The sequence below is a fragment of the Saccopteryx bilineata genome, chromosome 8 (genome assembly GCF_036850765.1).
Source record: "Saccopteryx bilineata isolate mSacBil1 chromosome 8, mSacBil1_pri_phased_curated, whole genome shotgun sequence".
In the NCBI taxonomy this organism is placed as follows: domain Eukaryota; kingdom Metazoa; phylum Chordata; class Mammalia; order Chiroptera; family Emballonuridae; genus Saccopteryx; species Saccopteryx bilineata.
The window spans coordinates 54,373,004-54,395,009 of record NC_089497.1 but is presented as its reverse complement, the minus strand read 5'-3'; the positions used below and the strand labels follow the sequence as shown (position 1 = coordinate 54,395,009).

The 22,006-nt window shown below is 50.4% G+C and overlaps 1 protein-coding gene across 1 annotated transcript in view; it reads left to right on the top strand.

Annotated features, from left to right (window-relative positions):
* The window catches only part of ITGB5 (integrin subunit beta 5), a 144,903-nt gene that overhangs the window by 81,860 nt on the left and 41,037 nt on the right, over positions 1 to 22,006 (top strand). The window contains exons 8-9 of the mRNA XM_066240754.1: positions 1,190 to 1,279; positions 12,662 to 12,796. Of these exons, the coding sequence (XP_066096851.1) occupies positions 1,190 to 1,279; positions 12,662 to 12,796 (225 nt within the window). The remainder of the gene's footprint in view (positions 1 to 1,189; positions 1,280 to 12,661; positions 12,797 to 22,006) is intronic.

Here is a 22,006-nt window from a genome sequence, read left to right as displayed (position 1 = left end):
AATCTGTTCTGTCTAGAAGAGACTATTTCTGGGTCCTCCCATGGACCATCATTAGTAAACTGCCCTCGTGAACGTGCTCCTTCCCACAATCACAGGCAAGTCACATCTGGAAGTAGGATTCTCCTCCAAGGGGCTCAGGTAGGATGCACGTAAGCTAAATGTCCAGCCCAGCTCACCTCTGACAGACAGCCTTGGTCCCGAGAGCTATGGGAGCTTCATCCCAACCTCTAGAACAGCCAGCCCCGGTCCCCTCTGCTTTCATTCTGAACACCCGCAAAGAGCCTTTGTCTAATTGCTTTACTACTGCTCTTGCCTGAGATGATTGCTGATAAAAGGCCACTTACATGTTCTTGAGCCCTTTATCTTCTTTTAGTCTGAGTCCATTTCAGAAGATGAGAATGAGGGAGGAGGATTGCTTTTCTGTTTTTGTTTGGTGGAAGATAGCAGGATACAACATACCCATATACAAATAGCATTGTTCAGGGGATCAGTGGCACGGACCGGGCTGAGTGTGTGCCCACATGCCCAGGAGGGAAGAGGCCCACCTTGGTTTAAGCCATCCTTGCTCAGGGAGGAGTCCAGGGCCAGCTAAGGGTATTTCTAGATGTTTCTGTCACATTAATAAGTGACCTACTCACGTGTCAGTACAACTGGAAGAGGAGAGGCAGCTCCTTCAAGGCCTGCTTTGTCGAAGGACTGCGCCCGGAGGTACCAGAGGCGCCATTCACATCCCTGCTCCCTCTTAGGAAAAGAGGCTGCCCGTGAGCCCCTTGGAGAGAGCCTCTTTCACTTCTGTGGAACCGACGCAGGGCATCCCTGAGCTGATCCTGGGACTATCTCTGGAGACTAGGGGAGAGACGGTGGAAATACGGAAGAATAGGTGGACCGTGGAGGCTCGTCTTTCAGAGAGTTGCCCATTGTATGCCTGACGGGAGGGGTCTTCAGGAAGGAGCATGGCATTGTACTCTGAGGAACGGTCTAGACATTCCAGAATGGGCGTGGCACAGGCCACTGTAATAACTTTCCCTGTGCAGTTCTTTTCACCCTTCCGTGTGGCATCTGCTGCAATTTATGGGGTGAGAGAGTGGCCGACTTGAGTGGGGGACCCCTTCCTATTCTAGAGCAGGGTTTGCTCTCGGACAGTGTGGAAGAGCAAATGGGCTTATTTCTGTTTTCTTTCTTCCCCAAGAATTTTACAGCCCTGATACCTGGAACAACAGTGGAGATTTTACATGGAGACTCTAATAACATTATTCAACTGATTATCAATGCCTACAGTGTAAGTCATTGGCTTCTTCCCGCCCCGCCCACCCCATCCCCACCCCCACCCCCTCCGCCCTCTCCCACCAAGGCGCCGGGAGCTGATGTGGACTGGGCCGGCACACGGCGTGCTGGTGCACTTGGCTCTGCGTCCTGTCTCCTCCGGCTGCATTTGGTGCCTCCTGCCTCTGCTCAGGCTCGGGGTGGAGAAGGCCATCCTGCTTGATGCATCCCTCTCCCCTCAGCTCTGATAACTGGACTCTCCCCATAAGCTGACCCTGCGAGCTGTGACTGCCCAGTCAGACCCAGACCTGTGGCCGGACCTTGGGTTCTGACTGCGTGAGGCCCCGGTGCCACTGAGCACCTCCGACCAGCCCTTTGCCGAGATGCTCCTGCCGCGGTGCTCCTGGGCGGAGAAGCGAGAAGCAGGCGCACTCCTGTCCCCTCCCAGTGGGCTGGACGGGAAATCCCCCAAGCTCCTGGAGCTTAGCACAGAGCTGCAGGCTGAAATGGGGTAGAAGAACCCAAGAAGAACCAATAATAGGTCCTGTGCCTCCACGCGCAGGAGCCGCTGTGACCGCAGGGAGCCTGAGTGGGGCTGGGATTCGGTGCTGTGTAAGCCGTCGCGTTCCCTTGGCTCCGTCGTGTTCCCTTGGCTCCGTCGCGTTCCCTTGGCTCCGTCGCGTTCCCTTGGCTCCGTGTATAGCAACTGCAGCCTTTGCCGCTGGTTCCGGAGTCGAGCTCCATCCCAGGCTGACTGTCCATGACTTACAAACCTCTCATTTTGACTCCTTTATCTCAGTTCTTACTATCCAAGAAGTAATTAACAGACCCTTTTTCCCATGGAAATGGCCAGCACAGTGTCTTGTGCGGGAGGAGTGGTGTACAGTGCTCTCAGCTGCCTCCCCTGCTGAGCCCCAGGATGGGTATAGCTTCAGGACACCCTTTGCCCTTCATAGGGCCCAGTGAGCCCCCATGGGATTCAGAGTGTATCTTCCTGTGAACACAGTTATACATGAGTAAGTAGAGTCTTAGTAGCACTATTAGTCCTAAACTATGTAAAATAGATTTTTGTGGGGTAACCTGGGCACTCAGTTAACCGCTATGGCATCCCATGTGTGTGAGAAAAACCTTCTTTCCCAACCATGACTGATTTACAAATGAGTATATGGAGCTCAGCATTTACCAGTGTTGACTTTTTCAACCTACTGAGGGAGTGTTTTTGTTTTGTTTTGTTTTTTGAGTGACAAAATACTGCTCACTAGACCAGGAGCTATAAGTAAGGCCCTCTCCACTGGAGGAGCCCTGGAGCTTAGGGGTGTGACCAGCCCTCCGTTGGCCTCCTGGAGCCTTGGTGTGAGTTGGGGAGCAGTGAGGATTTGTGGCAAGTTTTGCCTCCCCCTCAACTTCTGTTACAATTAAGTATCCTCTTCACAAACTCTCCAATTCCTCCTGGGTCCCAAACTCCCTGTTGAGAGAAACTAAAGATTTCCTTCTCCTCTCCTACGCAACACCCCACATACTAGCATCCTCTTGTCTGATATCTGGTGTCTAATCCTCACCACATCCAGTGGCTACCTCAGAACCCAGAACCAACTAAGACAGGGTTTCCAGGTTAACTTGATCCTTAGTGATTTTCAGATTTCCACAGTGAGTGGACATGTGACATTCTGAGGGTGTTTGAGAGGACGGCATGTGTGTGAGGGAGGGGGCCCAGCTGGCTGAGTATCTGTCTCTTTCCAAGGGCCACACCTCACTCTTGGGTGCAAGCTTGGGACGTTGGACTAAAGAAGTCAAAGCAACCTGACTGGTGGTGGTGCAGTAGATAGAGCGTGGACCTGGGATACTGAAGTCCCAGGTTCGAAACCCTGAGGTCACAGGCATGAGCGTGGGATCACTAGCTTGAATGCGGGGTTGCTGGCTTGAGTGTTGGATCATCAACATAATCCCCTGGTTGCCGCGGAACAGCACGGCTCCAAATAACGGTGCGGAATTGAGGAAACGCACTTATCAAAACAAAACCAATGGGACCGGGAGGACTCTTCAAACTGCCTGGCAGTATCTGAGTGCCTCACAGCCCCAGTTTGCTTTCTTATATAGACCTATGCAAATCAAGGACCCTGATACAAAGTTGCACATCAAAGGCTAAGACAGGAAGTCTCCCAAGGCAAAAACAGGATACATTAGTGAAATTTATAAACATCTGAAACAAACAAAGAGTCAGAGGAAGGGCATGTATATTGCTTCCTGCAACCCAAGGAAACAAGTGGAGTGGGTGCAAACACTCAGCATCAAAGCCAAATATGGAGATGGAGGGGGGAGAACTTAGCCTTTTGCTAAGCCTTGAATCTATAATGGCTTCCTGCCATTAATGATCCACAACACCTGGTCGCTGGCTTAAGCCCAAAGGTCGCTGGCTTGAAGCCCAAGGTTCCTATTTTGAAGTCCAAGGTCACTGACTTGAGCAAGGGGTCAGTGGCTCGGTTGGAGCCCCCACCCCCGTCAAGGCACATATGAGAAGCAATTAATGAACAACCAAAGTGCCATAACTATGAGTTGATGCTTCTCATCTCTTTCTCTTTTGTCACACTCCGTCTCTCTCTCTTGCATATACCCTAGCTTAAAAAAAAAAAAGTTAAAGGGACCCTGGCCTAGATTATTCTCCCCATCCTTCTTGCGGTCCTGGAGGCTGGGTTAGGAGGGGACTGCTGCTGGACCTGCTGTCACTGGTGGGGTCACTGGTGCCTCCTGCTGAGCCAGGGCCTTTGAGGAAGAAATGGCTGAAGAGCAGCCACAGCTCAAACTCGGGTGAATGAGGATGTTCTCCTGAGCTTCTGGGGAGGAGCACCTCCCAGCGTGTTCATCCTCAGCTTCTGAGTCCAGACCCCTGTGGCGGATGACAGATGTCTGGGCGGGCCTGCCTCAAGGGCATTTCCTGGTAAAGGCACAGGCTCTCTGCTCCTCATGGTTTTAATGAAGGGGGGGTTACGACACTCAGTTCCATGGAACTGGCTGTGTGGTGTTCACTGGAAATGAAAAAAGCATTCCGCTCAGTAGTGCCGTGTGACTGAGTAGTTGTGCACGTCCACAACTCTGGGGGTGGGCTGCTGAAACCCAGGGAGCATGAGGCATTGTTGCTGGTTCCCTGGGTGGGAGGCTCAAATGCTGAATGGTGTTCTTTCTCTGAGATAATGTTGCATTGGCTCTGAGCAAGATTCATGATAAATCGTTTGTTTTCTTTATGGAAATTCAGGGACCTGGAGAAACGTGCTCTAGTCGTGTGGTGGGTGGAGGTCCGGAGAGGAGAGGGAGCCCTCTCTGCTGTGAGGAGCTGGGACAGGATGAGTAGAGAAAATGGTCTTTTCCAGGCGGGAGCTGTACTGGGAGCCTGGGATGGATCCCCTGAGGAATTGGGGGAACCTAGCGCTGTGACTCTGCGTCAAACTGATTCCTGTGCAAGAATGCATTAGGAAATGTTTTATACAACTTCTGAATGAACATTTAAAACTCAACTTTTTAAATGGGCATCAGAAAAAGCTAAGAACTGTATGATTTCACACATAGGCAAGATATAAAACTGAGACTCATGGATATAGATAAAAATGAAGTGGTTACCAGGGGGAAGAGGATGTGGGCGAGGGGGGAGGGGAAGGGTGTAAAGAGGGACAAATATAAGGTGACAGAAAATGATTTGACTCTGGGTGATGGGCACACAACATAATCAACAGTTCAAATGCTATAGAAATATTCACCTGAAACCTATGTACTCTCATTGATCCATGTCACCATGTCAAAGTTAATTTTCTAGATAAAATTAAAAAAATAAAAATAAATTTCCACAAATTAATAGGGGAAAAATTATCAATTCTGGAACACTAGCAACAATGACAATTCAAATTCAGTAGAAAAATATAAAACCACCTTTACTAGGAGATAATTAACATGTAATAAGCTGTACAGGTATCAAGTGTATAATTTAAGTGGTTTTTTTTTTTTTTTCTGAAGCTGGACACGGGGAGAGACAGTCAGACAGACTCCTGCATGCGCCCGACTGGGATCCACCCGGCACGCCCACCAGGGGCGATGCTCTGCCACGACCAGAGCCACTCTAGCGCCTGGGGCAGAGGCCAAGGAGCCATCCCCAGCGCCCGGGCCATCTTTGCTCCAATGGAGCCTTGGCTGTGGGAGGGGAAGAGAGAGACAGAGAGGAAGGAGGGGGTGGGGGTGGAGAAGCAAATGGGCGCTTCTCCTATGTGCCCTGGCCGGGAATCGAACCTGGGTCCCCTGCACACCAGGCCGATGCTCTACCGCTGAGCCAACCGGCCAGGGCCAATTTAAGTTTTGACATAAGTACATACCTGCAAAACTATTACCACCATCAAAATATTGAACATGCCCTGGCTGGTTAGCTAGTCGGTTAGCACACTGTCCCAAAATGATAAGGCTGCGGGGTCAGTCTTTCGTCAGGACACAGAGGAAGCAACCAGTGAATACACAACTAAGTGGAACAACAAATGAATGCTTCCCCTCCCTGCCCCTCTTTCTCCCTTCCTCTCTCTGTCTCTCAATCAATAAATAAAAAATTAGCCTAACCAGGCAGTGGCGCAGTGGATAGAGCTTCAGACTGGGATGCCGAGGACCCAGGTTTGAGACCCTGAGGTCGCCAGCTTGAGCGCGGGCTCATCTGATTTGAGCAAGACTCACCAGCTTGGGCCCAGGGTCACTGGCTTGAGCAAGGGGTCACTCACTCTGTTGTAGCCCCCCGGTCAAGGCACATATGAGAAAGCAATCAGTGAACAACTAAGGTGCTGCAATGAAGAGTTGATGCTTCTCATCTCTCTTCCTTTCTGTCTGTCTGTCCCTGTCTATTCCTCTCTCTGATTCACTATCTCCGTAAAAAAAAAAAAAAAAAAAAAGGCCCTGGCCGAATAGCTCAGTTGGTTGGAGCGTCATCCTGGAGCACAGAGGTTGCTGACTTGATTTCTGGTCAGAGCAACATACAGGAACAGCTGGATGTTCCTGTCTCTGTCTCTTTCTCTTTCTCCCTGCCTCTCCCTTAAATAAGTAAATAAATGAATTACACACACACACAGAATATATCCATTACTCCAAAAAGGTGGGACCTTTGGTAATTGCCTACTTCTGCCTCTCTGTTCAGTGGAAATTTTAAAGTAATATATTAAAGCCTGACCAGGCGGTGGCGCAGTGGATGGAACGTCGGACTGGGATGCGGAAGACCCAGGTTCAAGACCCCGAGGTCGCCAGCTTGATCATGGCTCATCTGGTTTGAGCAAAAGCTCATCAGCTTCAACCCAATGTCGCTGGCTCAAGCAAGAGGTTACTCTGTCTGCTGAAGGCCCACAGTCAAGGCACATATGAGAAAGCAATCAATGAACAACTAAGGTGTCGCAATGAAAAACTAATGATTGATGCTTCTCATCTCTTTCCGTTCCTGTCTGTCTGTCCCTATCTATCCCTCTCTCTGACTTTCTCTCTGTCTCTGTAAAAAAAAAAAAAAAGTAATATATTAAATGTAGAAATTTGAAATGGCAAGGTATTTGGGGCAAAGCGTAGTTGATGGAAGCATGTTCAGGGTCTGTTGGTGCTTGACACTGACTAGTATTGACTAGTACCTGTTTCACTGGGTGCCCGCATTTCTGGCCAATGGGAAGGCCCGGGCTGGACTTCCACCCTTCACAGTTCTCCTCAATTTGAGCCTAGCACCGGCCTCTGGTGTGGCAGGTGTGGTGGGTGTAGTGTGGGTGAGGATTTGTGTGGGGAGGTGAGGGGTGAGGGTGGGTAGGGGTATGTGTGGTATGTATATGGTAGAGGTGTGTGTGATGTGTGTGTGTGTGGTTCATGGTGGAAGTGTGTGTGGTATATGGTGGAGGTATGTTGTAAGGGTATTTGTGTGTGGTGTGTATGCATGATGGGTGGTGTGTGAGGTGTATGTGGGGGGGTGTGGTTTGTGTGGTATGTATGGTGTATGGGGATATGTATGGTGTGTATGCTGTATGGTGTGCGTGGGTATGTGTGTGTATGGTGTGTATGGTGCATGGGTGTGGGTGTGTGTAGTGTAGGGGGTGTGTATGGGGTGTGGTGTGGGGTGTGTATAGTGTGTGGGGGTGTGTATACTGTGTGGGGGTGTGTATGGGGTGTGAATACTGTGTGGGGGTGTGTATGGGGTGTGATGTGGGGTGTGTAGGGGGTGTGATGTGAGGTGTGTATACTGTGTGGGGGTGTGTATGGGGTGTGATGTGGGGTGTTTGGGGTGTGATTGGGGCGTGTATGGGGTGTGATGGGGATGTGAATGGGGTGTGATTTGGGGTGTGTTTGGGTTGTGTATGGGGTGTGATGTGGGTGATGGGGTGTGATTTGGGTGTGGCGGGGGTGTGAATGGGGTGTGTATGGGTGTGATAGGGGTGTGATGTGGGTGTGATTGGAGTGTGATGGGGTGTGATTTGGGTGTGAATGGGGTGTGATGTGGGTGTGTTTTGGGTGTGATATGGGTTATTTTGGATGTTATTTGGGGTGTGATGAGGTGTGATTTGGGTGTGATTGGGGTGTGATGGGGTGTTTTGGGTGTGATGGGGGTGTGATGTGGGTGTGATTGTGGTGTGTATGGGGTATGATGGGGGTGTGATGGGGTGTGATGGGGGTGTGTATGAGGTGTGATTTGGGTGTGAATGGCATGTGAATGGGGTGTGAAGTAGTTGTGATTGGGGTGTGGATGGGGTGTGTTTTGGGTGTGATGGGGGTGTGATTTGGGTGTGATGGGGGTGTGAATGGGGTGTTAAGTGGGTGTGATTGGGGTGTGATGGGGTTGTGTATGGGGTGTGATTTGGATGTGATGGTGTGAATGGGGTGTGAAGGGTGTGATTGGGGTGTGATTTGGGTGTGATGGGGGTGTGATTGGGGTGTGGATGGGGTGTGATGGGGTTGTGATTGGGGTGTGATGAGGTGTGATTTGGGTGTGATGGGGTGTGTTTTGGGTGTGATGGGGGTGTGAATGGGGTGTGATAGGGGTGTGATGTGGGTGTGATTGGAGTGTGATGGGGTGTGATTTGGGTGTGAATGGGGTGATGTGGGTGTGTTTTGGGTGTGATATGGGTTATTTTGGATGTTATTTGGGGTGTGATGAGGTATGATTTGGGTGTGATTGTGGTGTGTATGGGGTATGATGGGGGTGTTATGGGGGTGTGTATGAGGTGTGATTTGGGTGTGAATGGCATGTGAATGGGGTGTGAAGTAGTTGTGATTGGGGTGTGGATGGGGTGTGTTTTGGGTGTGATGGGGGTGTGATGGGAGTGTGTTTGGGTGTGATGGGGGTGTGTATGGGGTGTGATGGGGGTGTGAATGGGGTGTTAAGTGGGTGTGATTGGGGTGTGATGGGGTTGTGTATGGGGTGTGATTTGGATGTGATGGTGTGAATGGGGTGTGAAGGGTGTGATTGGGGTGTGATTTGGGTGTGATGGGGGTGTGATTGGGGTGCGATTGGGGTGTGGATGGGTTGTGATTGGGGTGTGATGAGGTGTGATTTGGGTGTGATGGGGTGTGATTGGGTTGTGTATGGGGTGTGATGGAGTGTGTATGGGGTGTGATGTGGGGTGTGAATAGTGTGGGGGTGTGTGTATGGGGTGTGTTGTGGGGTGTGTATAGTGTGTGGGGGTGTGTATGGCGTGGGTGTGAGCATTGGACTGCACGAGACGCTCTGGTTATCCTCTCTTGTCCTTCTCTCCCCGGCCAGGGGCCAAGCATGCGCACGTCTAACTGGACTGTTTGCATTTCTGTATCACTTTACTGTCTTAGCGGTTTGTGGTGGATTTCAAATGAGTCATACAACACATGACTTAAGTGTCGGTGTTGACTTTTGCCTCCCCTCGAGAGTTGCAGGCAAACCATCTGTGAGGACGCTTTGAAAAGATTTTGGTTGGGACAAATGTAACATGAAATAGCTGTGGTATTTTGCTCGGCTGAGGGAGTAAAATGGATAGGGTATGTTTAATATATTCCAGAATTGAGTCTGTCATGTGCAACTTTCCTAGTGAGAAATCTTCAGCTCTGGGCTTTGATTTATACATTTATTCTTGCTCTGCCAAATTCTTCATTGTGAAAGATCACCAGGTCCTCCCAAGAGCGTTTAGCAATGTGGAGCTTTGCTGTATAGTTGGTGCTGGTGACAGGGTCTCTTTCAGCCCTCAGGGGGTCCCCCGGCTGGCTGCACACACACACAACACCAGCACCAGGCTGCACTGCAGAGGGGAGGTAGGACTCAGAAACCTCCGCAGCCTCTTCCCAGGGTGGGAAAGAACAGGATCAGCTGGAAAGGCTAGAGCTGCACGTGGAGGCTGACATCAGAGGCCGCAGCGTAGCTCTCCCCCGAGCACACGTTTCTCCTTCCCCTGTTGCCGGCAGGTCTGCTCCCACCCACACCACAGCTGCCTGACTTAAAGAATTGCAGATGTGACCTAGCCTGACTATTTAATAGCCTTCGAACTTCTGACACTCTTGACGTTGTCTTGTCCTTGTCCTAGGATGAGGAGTAAGAAATCAACTTTAAAGGCAAAACTGGTAGGACTTCGCTGAATTTCAGAGTCACACATAAGTCTTCATGTGAAAGCACTACATTGCCTGTGTCTTTGATCCTCTGCTCTACCTTGTTTTCTATTTGTTTATTCATTCATTCAGCAAATACATACTAACGGCTATGGCAGGCATCATGATAGACCTTAGGAATAAAACAGTGAACAGAACACAGTGCTGCCCTTTGGGATCACATAGTCTTATAGGGAAAACTGACCCTTGCAAGCAGAATACAACCTGACCATCCACACTCTTCCAAGCCAGAGCCACTTTTCCACTGCGCCACCACGGGTCAGGCCAGAGCCAGTTTTCAAAGAAAGAAGTATTGAGGTAGTATTTATAGAGAGCTCTGCAGGGGACTCAGAGGCTTGGTCCTGCCTGCCTCTGGCAGCTGGATGACCCTGGCCTCCCGCTCCCATAAAATGGGAGCTTTGAACTTAATAATCTCTACTTATGTCCCTCTAATATCTTAACTTTCTGATTGTAGAGAGTTGTGTAGGGTAGGTAGCAGAAATAATATAAATTTCAGATCAGAACACCAGGCTTTGGAGTTTAGGGCCAGAGTAGAACATAGAATTCAGTTTCCATCCATTATAGTTAGTGATTCATAGAACGGGAGACCCCGTCCCTGGTGCCCTTCTCCCTGAACCAGGTTCTCCATGGCACGTCCAGGCTGGTGATCCTCAGGGTCTTCCCTGAAGCTTCTCTGCAGCGTCATGTTCGTGAACCACGAGGCCCGCGTTTCACGTGACTCTTCCCAAGTAACTTTTTCCGTAGCTCCAACCCACTGGCCCTTTTACGACATATTGTTTTTGCCTTATCCTCATATTTATTTATGATTACAGAATTTTTTAAAAATACTCTTGTCTTTCAAAAATAACTTCATTTAAATTTCTCCTTGAGGCCTGAGCTCATTAGCTTAGTTGCCGTTAAACCACCCATCCGTCTATCCGTCCACCATAGGCTTGAGCTCCGTCTTAGAGAGAAATTTAATACGGTGCCTTTGGAATTCACAACTCCATGGGGAAGACAGATTGATTAATAACTAGTTGCCTCCAGCAGGAGAGTCTATGTGTGTGCAGCGACACCCTCACAACCCTTTGCCAGCTGAGGCTGGCGCTTGCCAGCGGAAGTGGAATTAAGGGAGTATTTTTAGAATTGTAGAAGCATTTGCACAATTTGTTGCAAAAGGAGAGACTTTTTCACAGAGAATATTTTTACCAGCCGTTAATTTGTTAGGAAAACTGCATATCCAACTTATACAAGTTTAATACTGTATGCTTAACAAAAAAGGGGGAAAAAAAGACACCCCATGAAAGCAAGAGGCCGTTCTGCCGACATTCTATTTAGTACCACGTTCCCTGGAGAGCCCCTGAGAGTCAGGCGGCCCGTCAGTTGGTCTCCAGTTTCATGTACCCATGCGTCTGTGGGAGTGTGTACATCCTGCTATACTCAGTGTACTCGGTGTACAAAAACTTTTAAGGGGTAAGATATGTCTCCTAAATATAAACCAATTATTTCATTTGGTTTCAGTCTCCAAAGTTTATCCTCCTTAGAGATTTTCAAATGCAATTATTTAAACCACCAGACGCATAAAATTTTCACAAATGAAATACACCTGAGTATCCAGCACCTAGGTAAAAAAACACAACAGACTATGACTTAGCATCCGGAAGTCCCTGTTGTGCCCTCCTCCATTTCTGTCCCCTAAGGGTAACCATTATTTTTGCCTGTTTTGAATGTTATATAAATAGAGTCATATAGTATATATCCCTTCTTTCGGGCTTTGTCATACTTATGAGATTCATCTGTGTTGTGACATGTAATCATATTTCATTTGTTCTCATTACTGTGTGGTATTATGTGAACCTACTACCACAATTTAAAAATATAACCTATTCTACTGCTGGGTAGCTATTCTATTCTGCATCTGGGTAGCTGTTACAGGCAGTGCTCTAAACATTCTTGTTCATGTCTTCTGGTTAGTACACATCTCTCTTGCATATAATCCTTGGGTGAATTGATAGGTCTAAAGTTGGCCTAAGCTTTAGTAGATACGGCCTGAGGGTTTTCTCATGCGTTGTACCAACTTATGATTCCACCAGCAGAGTGTGAGGACTTCAGTTGCTCTATATCCTTTGTAACAATTGATGATTTCAGTCTTCTATTTTTTCTATTCTGACAGGAAATTTTGGCTTGTCATTTTGTTCACTGTCTTGAGAACATCATCCACATAAAAGATGCTATTCTCTGGTAATGAATGTGGTTCAGCCATGTATAGGTGGATCGCGTCTGATGGAGGGTGGGTGAAGGTGTGAAGAACAAGAGGGTAGCTTTCTGGACAAACTGCCTGCTGAACTGATTTTGAAGGTGGATAAGGAGCTAGCCATGGGGAGAGAGGAGAGAAGAGCCATTGAGCAACGGAATATCACTCCATGTGTAAAAGCCCAAAATCTGGAGAGCACAGGGCAAGATTTGAGGAGCTGCATGTCTGAAACTGAGGGTGGGACGCAAGGTGACTGGAGAGGCAACCATCACCTCTTGAAGCAGATAATATCATACAGCAGGTGAACCGTTATCAACATCTCTAAGCTCCCAGAGGGAGACCTCAGGCCGGGTTTCTACAAGATGGGTATGTGGGTGTGGAGAGAAGGAGAAGGATGAGAAAGGGGCACTGAAACAAGCCCACTGGCTCTTGCCTTGGCTCGAGACCCCTGAGTGAGAGGAAGCCATGTGGGCGACAGAGAACTGCTGTGGAGAGCAGCTTGGCCACAGCCTTAACTGACTGTTTTGGACCTCATCTTCTTTCTCTGTTCAGAGCATCCGGTCCAAGGTGGAGCTGTCAGTCTGGGATCAGCCTGAAGACCTTAACCTCTTCTTCACTGCCACCTGCCAGGATGGTGTATCCTACCCTGATCAGAGGAAGTGTGAGGGCCTGAAGATCGGGGACACGGTAAGTTCTCTCCCCTGTCTGTTTCTGAGGCCCATGTTAGCATTGGCCGTCGTTCCTTCGCTTCTGATAACTTGTGTGACTTATCAGAGTCCTTTTGAAATTTGTATCTGTCTTCCAGCTCAGCAGCCGGGGGGACTTTGCCAAGCCTGCTCTGTGTTGTGTCTTCAATGTGTCAGATGGTCTTGTTAGAAAGCCCCAGTCAATAGACAGACCTCAGTACATTGCTCCCCGAGTCTTCCTCAGGTTGACATTGTGCCCTTGGTGTTTTATGTAATTGTTATCTTCACTGGGCAGGGTGAAATCAGGTGGGAGAATGTGGGCAGGGATCTAAGAGACCTGGCCTTGTTCCTAGTCTTCTACAGCTTGCTCTGTGCCTCAGATAATCTGATCCTCGCTTGTCCCTTCTCTAAAATACGGAGAAATCCATTCACCTCCTCTGAGTGTATGCCTCAGAAGATATCTGTACAGCAACAGAGGGCATGAGTGCCTGTGTGCACTAAGTGGGTATAATTAAATGATGGAGAAGAAGCATTGTCTGTAAAGATGTGTACCTGTGTGCCAAACCATGCCCTTGAGGAAGGAGGACAGAGGTGATGAGAACACAGGTGGAGCAGCGGCACACAGGTGGACAGAGTGGGCTCTAGGGAAGCAGCTCAAGCAGACATAGGTCCAGTTGCACGGCTGGTTACACCGCAGTCTTCTGGGGATTTCTCACGTTCCATAAGTTACCCTCCCCTTCCTTCCCTTTCCCAGCTGCCCTCTGTCCCCTTGACAACACATAGGCGTCCCTCTCACCCATTCTCAGTATGTTGAGAACGGAAGGACTCTAACGACTGGGTAACATATTGTTCTCTAAGACAGGTTTTTCTCAAGTGTCTTTGCTAAAAAAAAAAAAATAGAAAAAAAAGTGAAAGAGGGCCTAATCAAGTGATATGTCATTAAAATCAGTTACTTACAGCATTAACACAGAAGGCTTGCGTGGAATTGGACGATGTTGCTGTAACTAAATTTTGCAATATATTTATTTTGTTTTGATCATAACTGATCCAGATGATTTAAATAAAACACAAAAGCCATATTTGTAGTCACAGGGTTTAAAAGATAGTTATAAAAAAATGGAAGGAGACAGAAATAACCAACCCCCCCCCCCAAACATGTAGGTGAGTTCTGTAGATCTGTGGATGGACTGTTCGGTGGAGTGCTTCCGGAATGCTAAAGAAGGATGTCTGAGAAACCCCCAAACCGGGCACCCCTCAGTGGAGAACTCGGCGCAATGGACAGAGGAATAGAGAGGATACACAGCACACACATAGGACACCTGCGGTCAGGAAGGCTCGTGGCAATTTCTTTTTTTCTTTTTTTTTAGATGAGAGGAGGGGAGATAGTGAGGCAGACTCCCACATGCGCCCTGACCGGGATCCACCCAGCAACCCTGTCTGGGGCCGATGCTCAAGTACTGATCTATTTTTTTCCCCCTTTTTTTGTATTTTCTGAAGTTAGAAACAGGGAAGCAGTCAGACAGACTCCCGCATGCGCCCAACCGGGATCTACCCGGCATGCCCACCAGGAGGCGATGCTCTGCCCACCAGGGGGGCGTCGCTCTGTTGCATCCAGAGCCATTCTAGCGCCTGAGGCAGAGGCCACAGAGCCATCCTCAGCACCTGGGCCAACTTTGCTCCAATGGAGCCTCGGCTGCAGGACGGGAAGAGAGAGACAGAGAGGAAGGAGAAGGGGAGGGGTGGAGAAGCAGATGGGTGCCTCTCCTGTGTGTCCTGGCCGGGAATCAAACCCGGGACTCCTGCACACCAGGCCAATGCTCTACCACTGAGCCAACCGGGCAGGGCCCTGATCTATTTTTTAGCATCTGAGGCCTACACTCAGACCAATTGAGCTATCCTCAGCGCCCGGGGCCATGCTCAAACCAACTGAGCCACTGGCTGCAGAACAGGGGGAGCTGAGGGAGGGGAGAATCAGATGGTCATTTCCCTGTGTGCCCTGACTGGGAATCAAACCTGAGACATCCATACGCCAGGCCGACTCTCTATTCACTGAGCCACCAGCCAGGGCTTGGCGATTTCTAATGATATCCTTACGAATAAGACAAATAATGTGAGTTGATAACAGCACAGTCAGGTGGATTTGTAGCTGAGTAAGCACACTTTCTAAGAGTAATTTATTGATAATGTCAACTGAAGAAAGGTTGACTGAGGCACCAACCATTTCTTGTGTGTTTGTGTTTATTACTGGCTTGTGTTGAACTCATGATTTAAAATATTTTTCCAAATTGAGCTGGGCTGAAACCAACAGAATTAATATCTTGTCTTTCATTTAAAATATTGGTCAGATAGAGGGAACTTGATAGTAGTTTTTAAGAAGAGGATCTGGCAAATTCTAATTCTCAAAGGTGTTCAGTGTGAGTAAACAGTGTTGCTTTAAAAAAAGGAAAAAAGAGTAATGCCAATTGAAGCTAAATTAACAGAAATATTTTGAAACCCCAGAAATAATGGGCCCATTCTTCTTCCGTGGGTCAGACTGCATTTGGAGTTCTATGTTCAGTTCTCTTTTCAAAAGGACAAGTGACAAGCAGACTATCATGATGAATTGTCCAGAAACCAGGAAGGTCAAAGGAACTGGTGTCTGCTGATAGTAACAGCATAAAATCAGAATTCTTTTTGGATACAAGAAACTGAAGCCAATTTATGCCACCTTAAGCAAAAAAGGGGAAATCATTATAAGAATATTAGGGTTCCTAACGGACCCAAGAGGGAAAGGCAGTTAGTTTTGGGGAGCACCATGAGTTAGCTGTGTTCCCACCCTGTGCCCTGTGAGGGAGATGATGCCATTCATGTTGACAGATAAGAAAAACGAGGCGCGGAGAACCGAGTTAGTTGCCCAAGGCTTCACAGCCAGTAAGTAGCAAAGTGAAAGTTCAAAGCCAGGGCCTTCTGGCTCTGATGGCGGCACCTGCGTCATTTTCTCCTGGCCTCTGGGTGCCCACGATTCCACTGTGTCACACGTGCTTCACAGGCTCTTCTCAGAGCGAAGTGTGGTAACAGAGTGCTCCCCACTCAGGGAGCACGGTTTGTGGAGTGCCATTATGCACCCGCCATACACCTGTGGCTCAGGTGGGGCATGGGGTGCCGCTCTCATTGCTGTCGGCAGATGAGATTTGGGGGTGCCATGACCTGCCCATGATCACCCAGCTAACAAATGGTGGACTTGCAAGTCAGACCAAGGTCTTTCACTCCGGACTGAGCCGCCTCACCACCAGTCACTGCCTCTGCTGTGGAGGGAACAACACTGAGTTACCATCTCAGGGTCCTGATGCTCCCAGTGCTGCGGCGGGGACTCCACTGCTCCTTCCTCAGTGGCTCGCGGTGGCTGTGCGCGGCGGGCATACGTTGTATCTGTTTTCTGTGACAAAGACCCAAGCTGGAGGGAGGGCTTGGTGCGGGGTGGCGGGCATCGCCTGAGAGTCTTGCCGGAAGTCACCTGCTGCTGAGCCCCAAGCACCAGGCGTCAGATGTGCAACAGCGGATGCCAGCGTCTGCGTTTGCCCTTCATGCCTCGTGTGCCTGGCATGCAGCCTCATAGAAGCCCAAGGCGCTGCTGCCACTTTGTGAGGGGCACACTGGTGTGCAGGTTCTGCTCTTTGCTGGTATACTGTAGGATAAGGAGACATTGTCCAGGAGACAGAAAACAAATTTCAACGGTATTTATTCACAAAAGTGAGAAATCTCTGATGTGTTGGATAATTTGTGAGCATTTGCAATGGGAAAGGAGAAGGCTGCTTCTCCCCCACCAACCGCTGGCAACAGCCAGAGGCGCCCTCGGGCTCTGAGGGGCGGTGGCCTTGTTAAAACAGTGGTGGGCCCCCAAATCAGCATCCGTGCTGGCTCCTGGTCAGCATGTTAGTGCTGTCTTGCTGTCCAAGGAGCTTGGTCACATGGCCCAGCCTCCACTTCTGAGGGCTGTGGGGTTTCTGTTTTTAGCGGATGGAAACAGGCTGGCACAGAACACCAGCCACTGGCCCGTCATATTCGGACATCGTGCTGTGATGGGGCCACGGAGGCCTGAGAGGCTGAGAGAAACGAGCTCTTTGAGGACTCTGGAGGTAGTGAGGGGCAGGGCCCAGGACAGAATGAAAATGTGGGGTACCTGTTCAAAAGTCTTTAAGAACTTCAAGATGGCAACAGCAGAGCAGTAAACTAAGCACAGGCGCTGTCTGAGGCCGGGCCTGAGTCACTGTGCAGGCACAGGGCCACAGGGCCCGGCCTGGTAGGGGAAGCAGGGGGTTCCCCGCAGCCCCTCTGGCTGAAGTGAGGGGCGTGTTCACTGGGACCAGTCTACTCTTTTTAACCCTGGGCCAGGAAATCCTGTTCCTCCTCATGGGCTGAGTTGTCTCTCTCCAGAGCTTACCCTTGGGCTTTGGCAAGCAGGCCTGCTACTGAGTATGTGGGCATTTCCCTCCTAATGTTTGTCCCTAGGACAGATCTGGCAGAGGAAGTAAACACGTAGACGAGATAACCCCGTGGAGGCTGACAGGCATGGTGATAAAAGCTGGGCATGTCACCACGGGAGCCCCAAGGAACGAGGGGCCCCACATAGCAGAGGGGTGCTGCGGGAGCTGAGGTGTGGAGAGGAAGCATTCTCCAGACATAGCAAGGGAAGGCAGCAGCTCCCACTCGTGGGCATAGCAGGTGCAGAGCAGCAGGCAGTCTTCAAGGGTGTGAAGGAACATTGTCCTTTTCTAATTGCAGAGCAGCCCAGGGGAGTGTGGGTGGGGACTGAGGGGAGGCAGGGGCAGGCTCAGGCCGTACTGCTGGGACGCACGTGTGAAGCTAACATGCTTGGCCATTACTTGGCAGGTGGGCTCCATTCTTTTTTTTTTTTTTTTTGCATTTTTCTGAAGCTGGAAACAGGGAGAGACAGTCAGACAGACTCCCGCATGCGCCCGACCGGGATCCACCCGGCACGCCCACCAGGGGCGACGCTCTGCCCACCAGGGGGCGATGCTCTGCCCATCCTGGGCGTCGCCATGTTGCGACCCTCCTGGGTGTCGCCATGTTGCGACCAGAGCCACTCTAGCGCCTGGGGCAGAGGCCACAGAGCCATCCCCAGCGCCCGGGCCATCTTTGCTCCAATGGAGCCTTGGCTGCGGGAGGGGAAGAGAGAGACAGAGAGGAAGGCGCGGCGGAGGGGTGGAGAAGCAAATGGGCGCTTCTCCTGTGTGCCCTGGCCGGAATCGAACCCGGGTCCTCCGCACGCTAGGCCGACGCTCTACCGCTGAGCCAACCGGCCAGGGCTTGGGCTCCATTCTTTAGAGCCCCAGGTTGGGAGGGCATTGGACAAATCGGACCGGAGAGGGGCTAGGCAGGAGCATATGCAGCTGAAGGGCCTGGGACTCGCTTGGAGAAGAGGGTTAGTGAAAACAGAGGCTGTCACTGCCGTCTGGTAGCTTGGGGCCGGGCCTGTGGATGAGGACATGGGTGGGCCCGCCTTGGGACAGCTGGTAAAAGTGGCAGCCAGGTGGGCTCACCTCTTCGTAACTAAAGCTTCCTGCAGGGGGAGGGTGAGCGAGCAGAGACCTGTGGCCACCCAGCCCGGGTTGGTGGTTCTGTGACTCTGTGTTCTCTGAGATGAGAGCTTGCCCAGGTAAGAAGCGGCAGAGGCGGCAGGGGGTGAGGGACAAGGATGTCCTCAAAGAGAAATATTACATGAATAAAAAGCTTGAAAGCTCCAAATCCAATGAGATTTTTCTCCTCCAGTGATTTCAGATTTTCTCCTAATTTTCCTCCCCTCATCCCAACACGAACCAGGGCTGACTGAGTGGCCCCGCCTGGGAGTCGGTTTTCTCACAGACTGGCTCTAACAAATCAGTATGCGAGTGGCCGGCTCTGCGGCGAGCACTGGTGCACAGGACAAAGGACCCAGTGAGCCTGTCACGGACTTCCTCTGGTGTCCCGTGCCCGTTCCCGTGCCCAGCGCTTGGTTTCGGCGTGCTCCCAGTGGACTGGGCATCTGCACAGCCCGGGGTTTGGTGGGGGCTGGGGGGCCCGATGGAAGGGTGGAGCAGACCCGCAGGCCTGCTGGGGAACCGGGAGCATCGCAGTGGGGTTCAGATAGCACGCTGGGCGGCAGGGAGGGCTGCTCCGTCCCTGACCCTGCCCTGGAGTCGCGGAGCGGGAGAGCGGGGTCTCCGGGACCTGGGCCGCCCTCAGTGTGAGTTGGAGGCCACCGTAGACACGGAAGAGAAGCCTCTTCCCAGATACCTCCCGGACTCTTTGGGTCCTTTCCTGACCCCTTAGGAAGGTGGCCTCGGAAAGGGTGGGTCGCAGAACAGGTTTACTTGCTGTTCCTGAAGTGCTTTTTCTTTTTTTTACAATTATATATATATACATATATATATATATGGTATATTGATTTGAGAGAGAGAGAAGTACCGATTTTTTGATCCCCTTATTCATGCATTCACTGGTTGATTCTTGCCTGTGCCCTGACCAGGGGATGGAACCCACAACCTTAGGGTATCATGATGGCACTCTAACCAACTGAGCTACCCTCACCGCCGTGCCCAGCAGTTGCTGAAATAGAGCTGTTCTGTGGTCATCGCTGGCCGGCTGCATGCCAGGACTGAGGAGGGCCAGTGGACCTGCTTAAAAGCCAGGTCTTCCTTGCTCCCCCAGCCAGGCAGACAGGGCGTGAGCTTTTCTGAATCCTGGGTGATTGGCCAGCAGGGATGCAGGGGCTCCCCTAACCTCTCCACTCATTTCCAGCAAACACAGACACATCAGCATAACTCTGAGATTTTACCCCCTCCCGGCAAAAAGAGCTACTTCGTCCCATAACACAGGCGAGATTTCCTGGGGGAAGGTTATGCTCACAGATGGACATTTCCCACAGTGTTTCATTAATTAAATGCCTCTGGCTCTGAGTCCGGATTATTCCTTTGTGATTTATTCCATTTCTGACCCACAGATGCCTTTGGGGGTCAGAAATGAAAGAACTTTTCATTGAATAAGCACAGCAGAGTGGCAGTCCTGGGAAGTAGGCCACGGAGCAAGTCACAGCTTCTCTCTGAGCTTCAGAAGAGAGGGATGCTCACCTCTGCATCCCTGAGGTGCCCGTGGGTGGCTTCAGTCAGGTGCAGTCGCCCCTCCGTTCTTGTCTGCAGACCTAGGTCCTTCCGAGCCAAGGCTGGATGATTAAGAGTCATCATCGAGTCCCCACAGTGAGCTGGGCCTCCTCTCCCTCTGTACTCAGATAGGGGCCCTGGTTGTCTGCCTCAGTCTCCACTTCCAGCAGGTAGCATGCCCGAGGTAAGCACAGGCGCATCCCCTCACCAGCTGGGAGACCAGCACCAACCTCACTGACTCCATTTTCTCTCTGGAAAATAAGGATGCCTCCTTCTAGGGCATGTAAATCAAGTGCTCACGGAAATGCCTGCACAGGGCCAGGCCCAGGTGGGCACTTGGCACCTGGTGACTGTGGGTGTGTGCCGTCATAAGGCAGGTTTCTGTGCTCGGTGGGTCCCCATCTGGTTTCCTGACCCCGAGAGCCCACCTGTACCTCAGGGCCTTGGCACTTAGTCCTGAACTTGCTTCCTCTCTTTCTGTCTGACACCCACACCCACACCCACATGTAGACGTGGGGGGTGGTTGGTTCTGACTGTCTGCCGGTGGCTTGGTTCTCCCAGTGCTCTGACCCTGGCTCCTGGTGGCCGTCCTTAGCTCCTCTGCCCGGCAGCACCCCCTGGGACACCCTTTGGCTGATGCTGACTCCCGGGTGTCTGTCTGTGTGGAGTTCCCTGAAGCCATGGCTTGCTGCCAAGCAGGACTGTCTCTAGGACCTAGAAAGCTGGGTCTGTCTTCCTCTTCAGTCTCCCACATGCCTGCCCCCACCCTGGGGTGTCCCTAGATGTCACAGAATCTGAAGGAAAGCTTTTTTTAGAATTAGTAAAGATCCCAAAGTGTTAGAGATCTGTAGAACACTTAGGAAAAATTTATTTTCGGCATTCTCCGAAAGTATCCATCACAACCTAAAAAGCGCCCCGTAAAGCAAGCTATTGATGACTTTTTTTTTTTTTTTAATTTTTTTTTATTTATTTATTCATTTTAGAGCGGGGGGAGAGAGAGAGAGAGAGAGAGAGAGGGAGGGAGGGGGAGGGGAGACAGAGAGAGAGAAGGGGGGAGGAGCTGGAAGCATCAACTCCCATATGTGCCTTGACCAGGCAAGCCCAGGGTTTCGAACCGGCGACCTCAGCATTTCCAGGTAGATATTGATGACTTTTTTTTTTTTTTTTTCCTTTTTTTTTTTTTTTTTTTATAATTTTATTTTTTAATGGGGTGACATCAATAAATCAGGATACATATATTCAAAGATAAGTCCAGGTTATCTTCTCGTTCAATTATGTTGCATACCCACCACCCAAAGTCAGATTGTCCTCTGTCACCTTCTATCTTGTTTTCTTTGTGCCCCTCCCACCCCCTATCCCTCTCCCATTCCCCCCTCCCCCCCGTAACCACCACACTCTTATCAATGTCTCTTAGTTTCACTATTATGTCCCACCTACGTATGGAATAATACAGTTCCTGTTTTTTTCTGATTTACTTATTTCGCTTCGTATCATGTTATCAAGATCCCACCATTTTGCTGTAAATGTTCCGATGTTGATGACTTTTTAAAACAGCTTTATTCCATCCCAAATAATAGAATTAAGAACAATAGGCAAAGGTGACTCCTAACCCATTTTGAGCTTCAGAATGATCTGCGGGGACTTGAAAAATAATGTCATCTGGGCCAGACGTGGTGAGTCAGTTTCTGGAGCGGGCCCTTTGCAGAGGGAGTACCGCTGTTCAGAGGAGAAGCACTTCAGGATAGCACGTGGTTAGGCGTGCCAGCTCTCTGTCTGTGGATTTCCACAGTGCCCCGCCCCGAGGGTGGTGCTGGATGAGTCTAACCACACTGGCTCCTTTCTCAGTGGGAGGAGAGGAGGTGGAGGAGGAGTCGTCATGCTCTACTTTCTGGGGGAATCACCCTGAGCGGTGCCCTTGCCCTCCTCACATTGCAGCCAAGTGGGCAGCTACCAGGCATCTTTCCTGCCATCTGCCAGCTTGGTCCACCTTGCTGACTGTTTCCAAGGCAACCCACCTTGGCAAGTCCAGAGTTAGCCACGCCTCTTTACGTGCCGTATTTTAAAAAGAGACCATC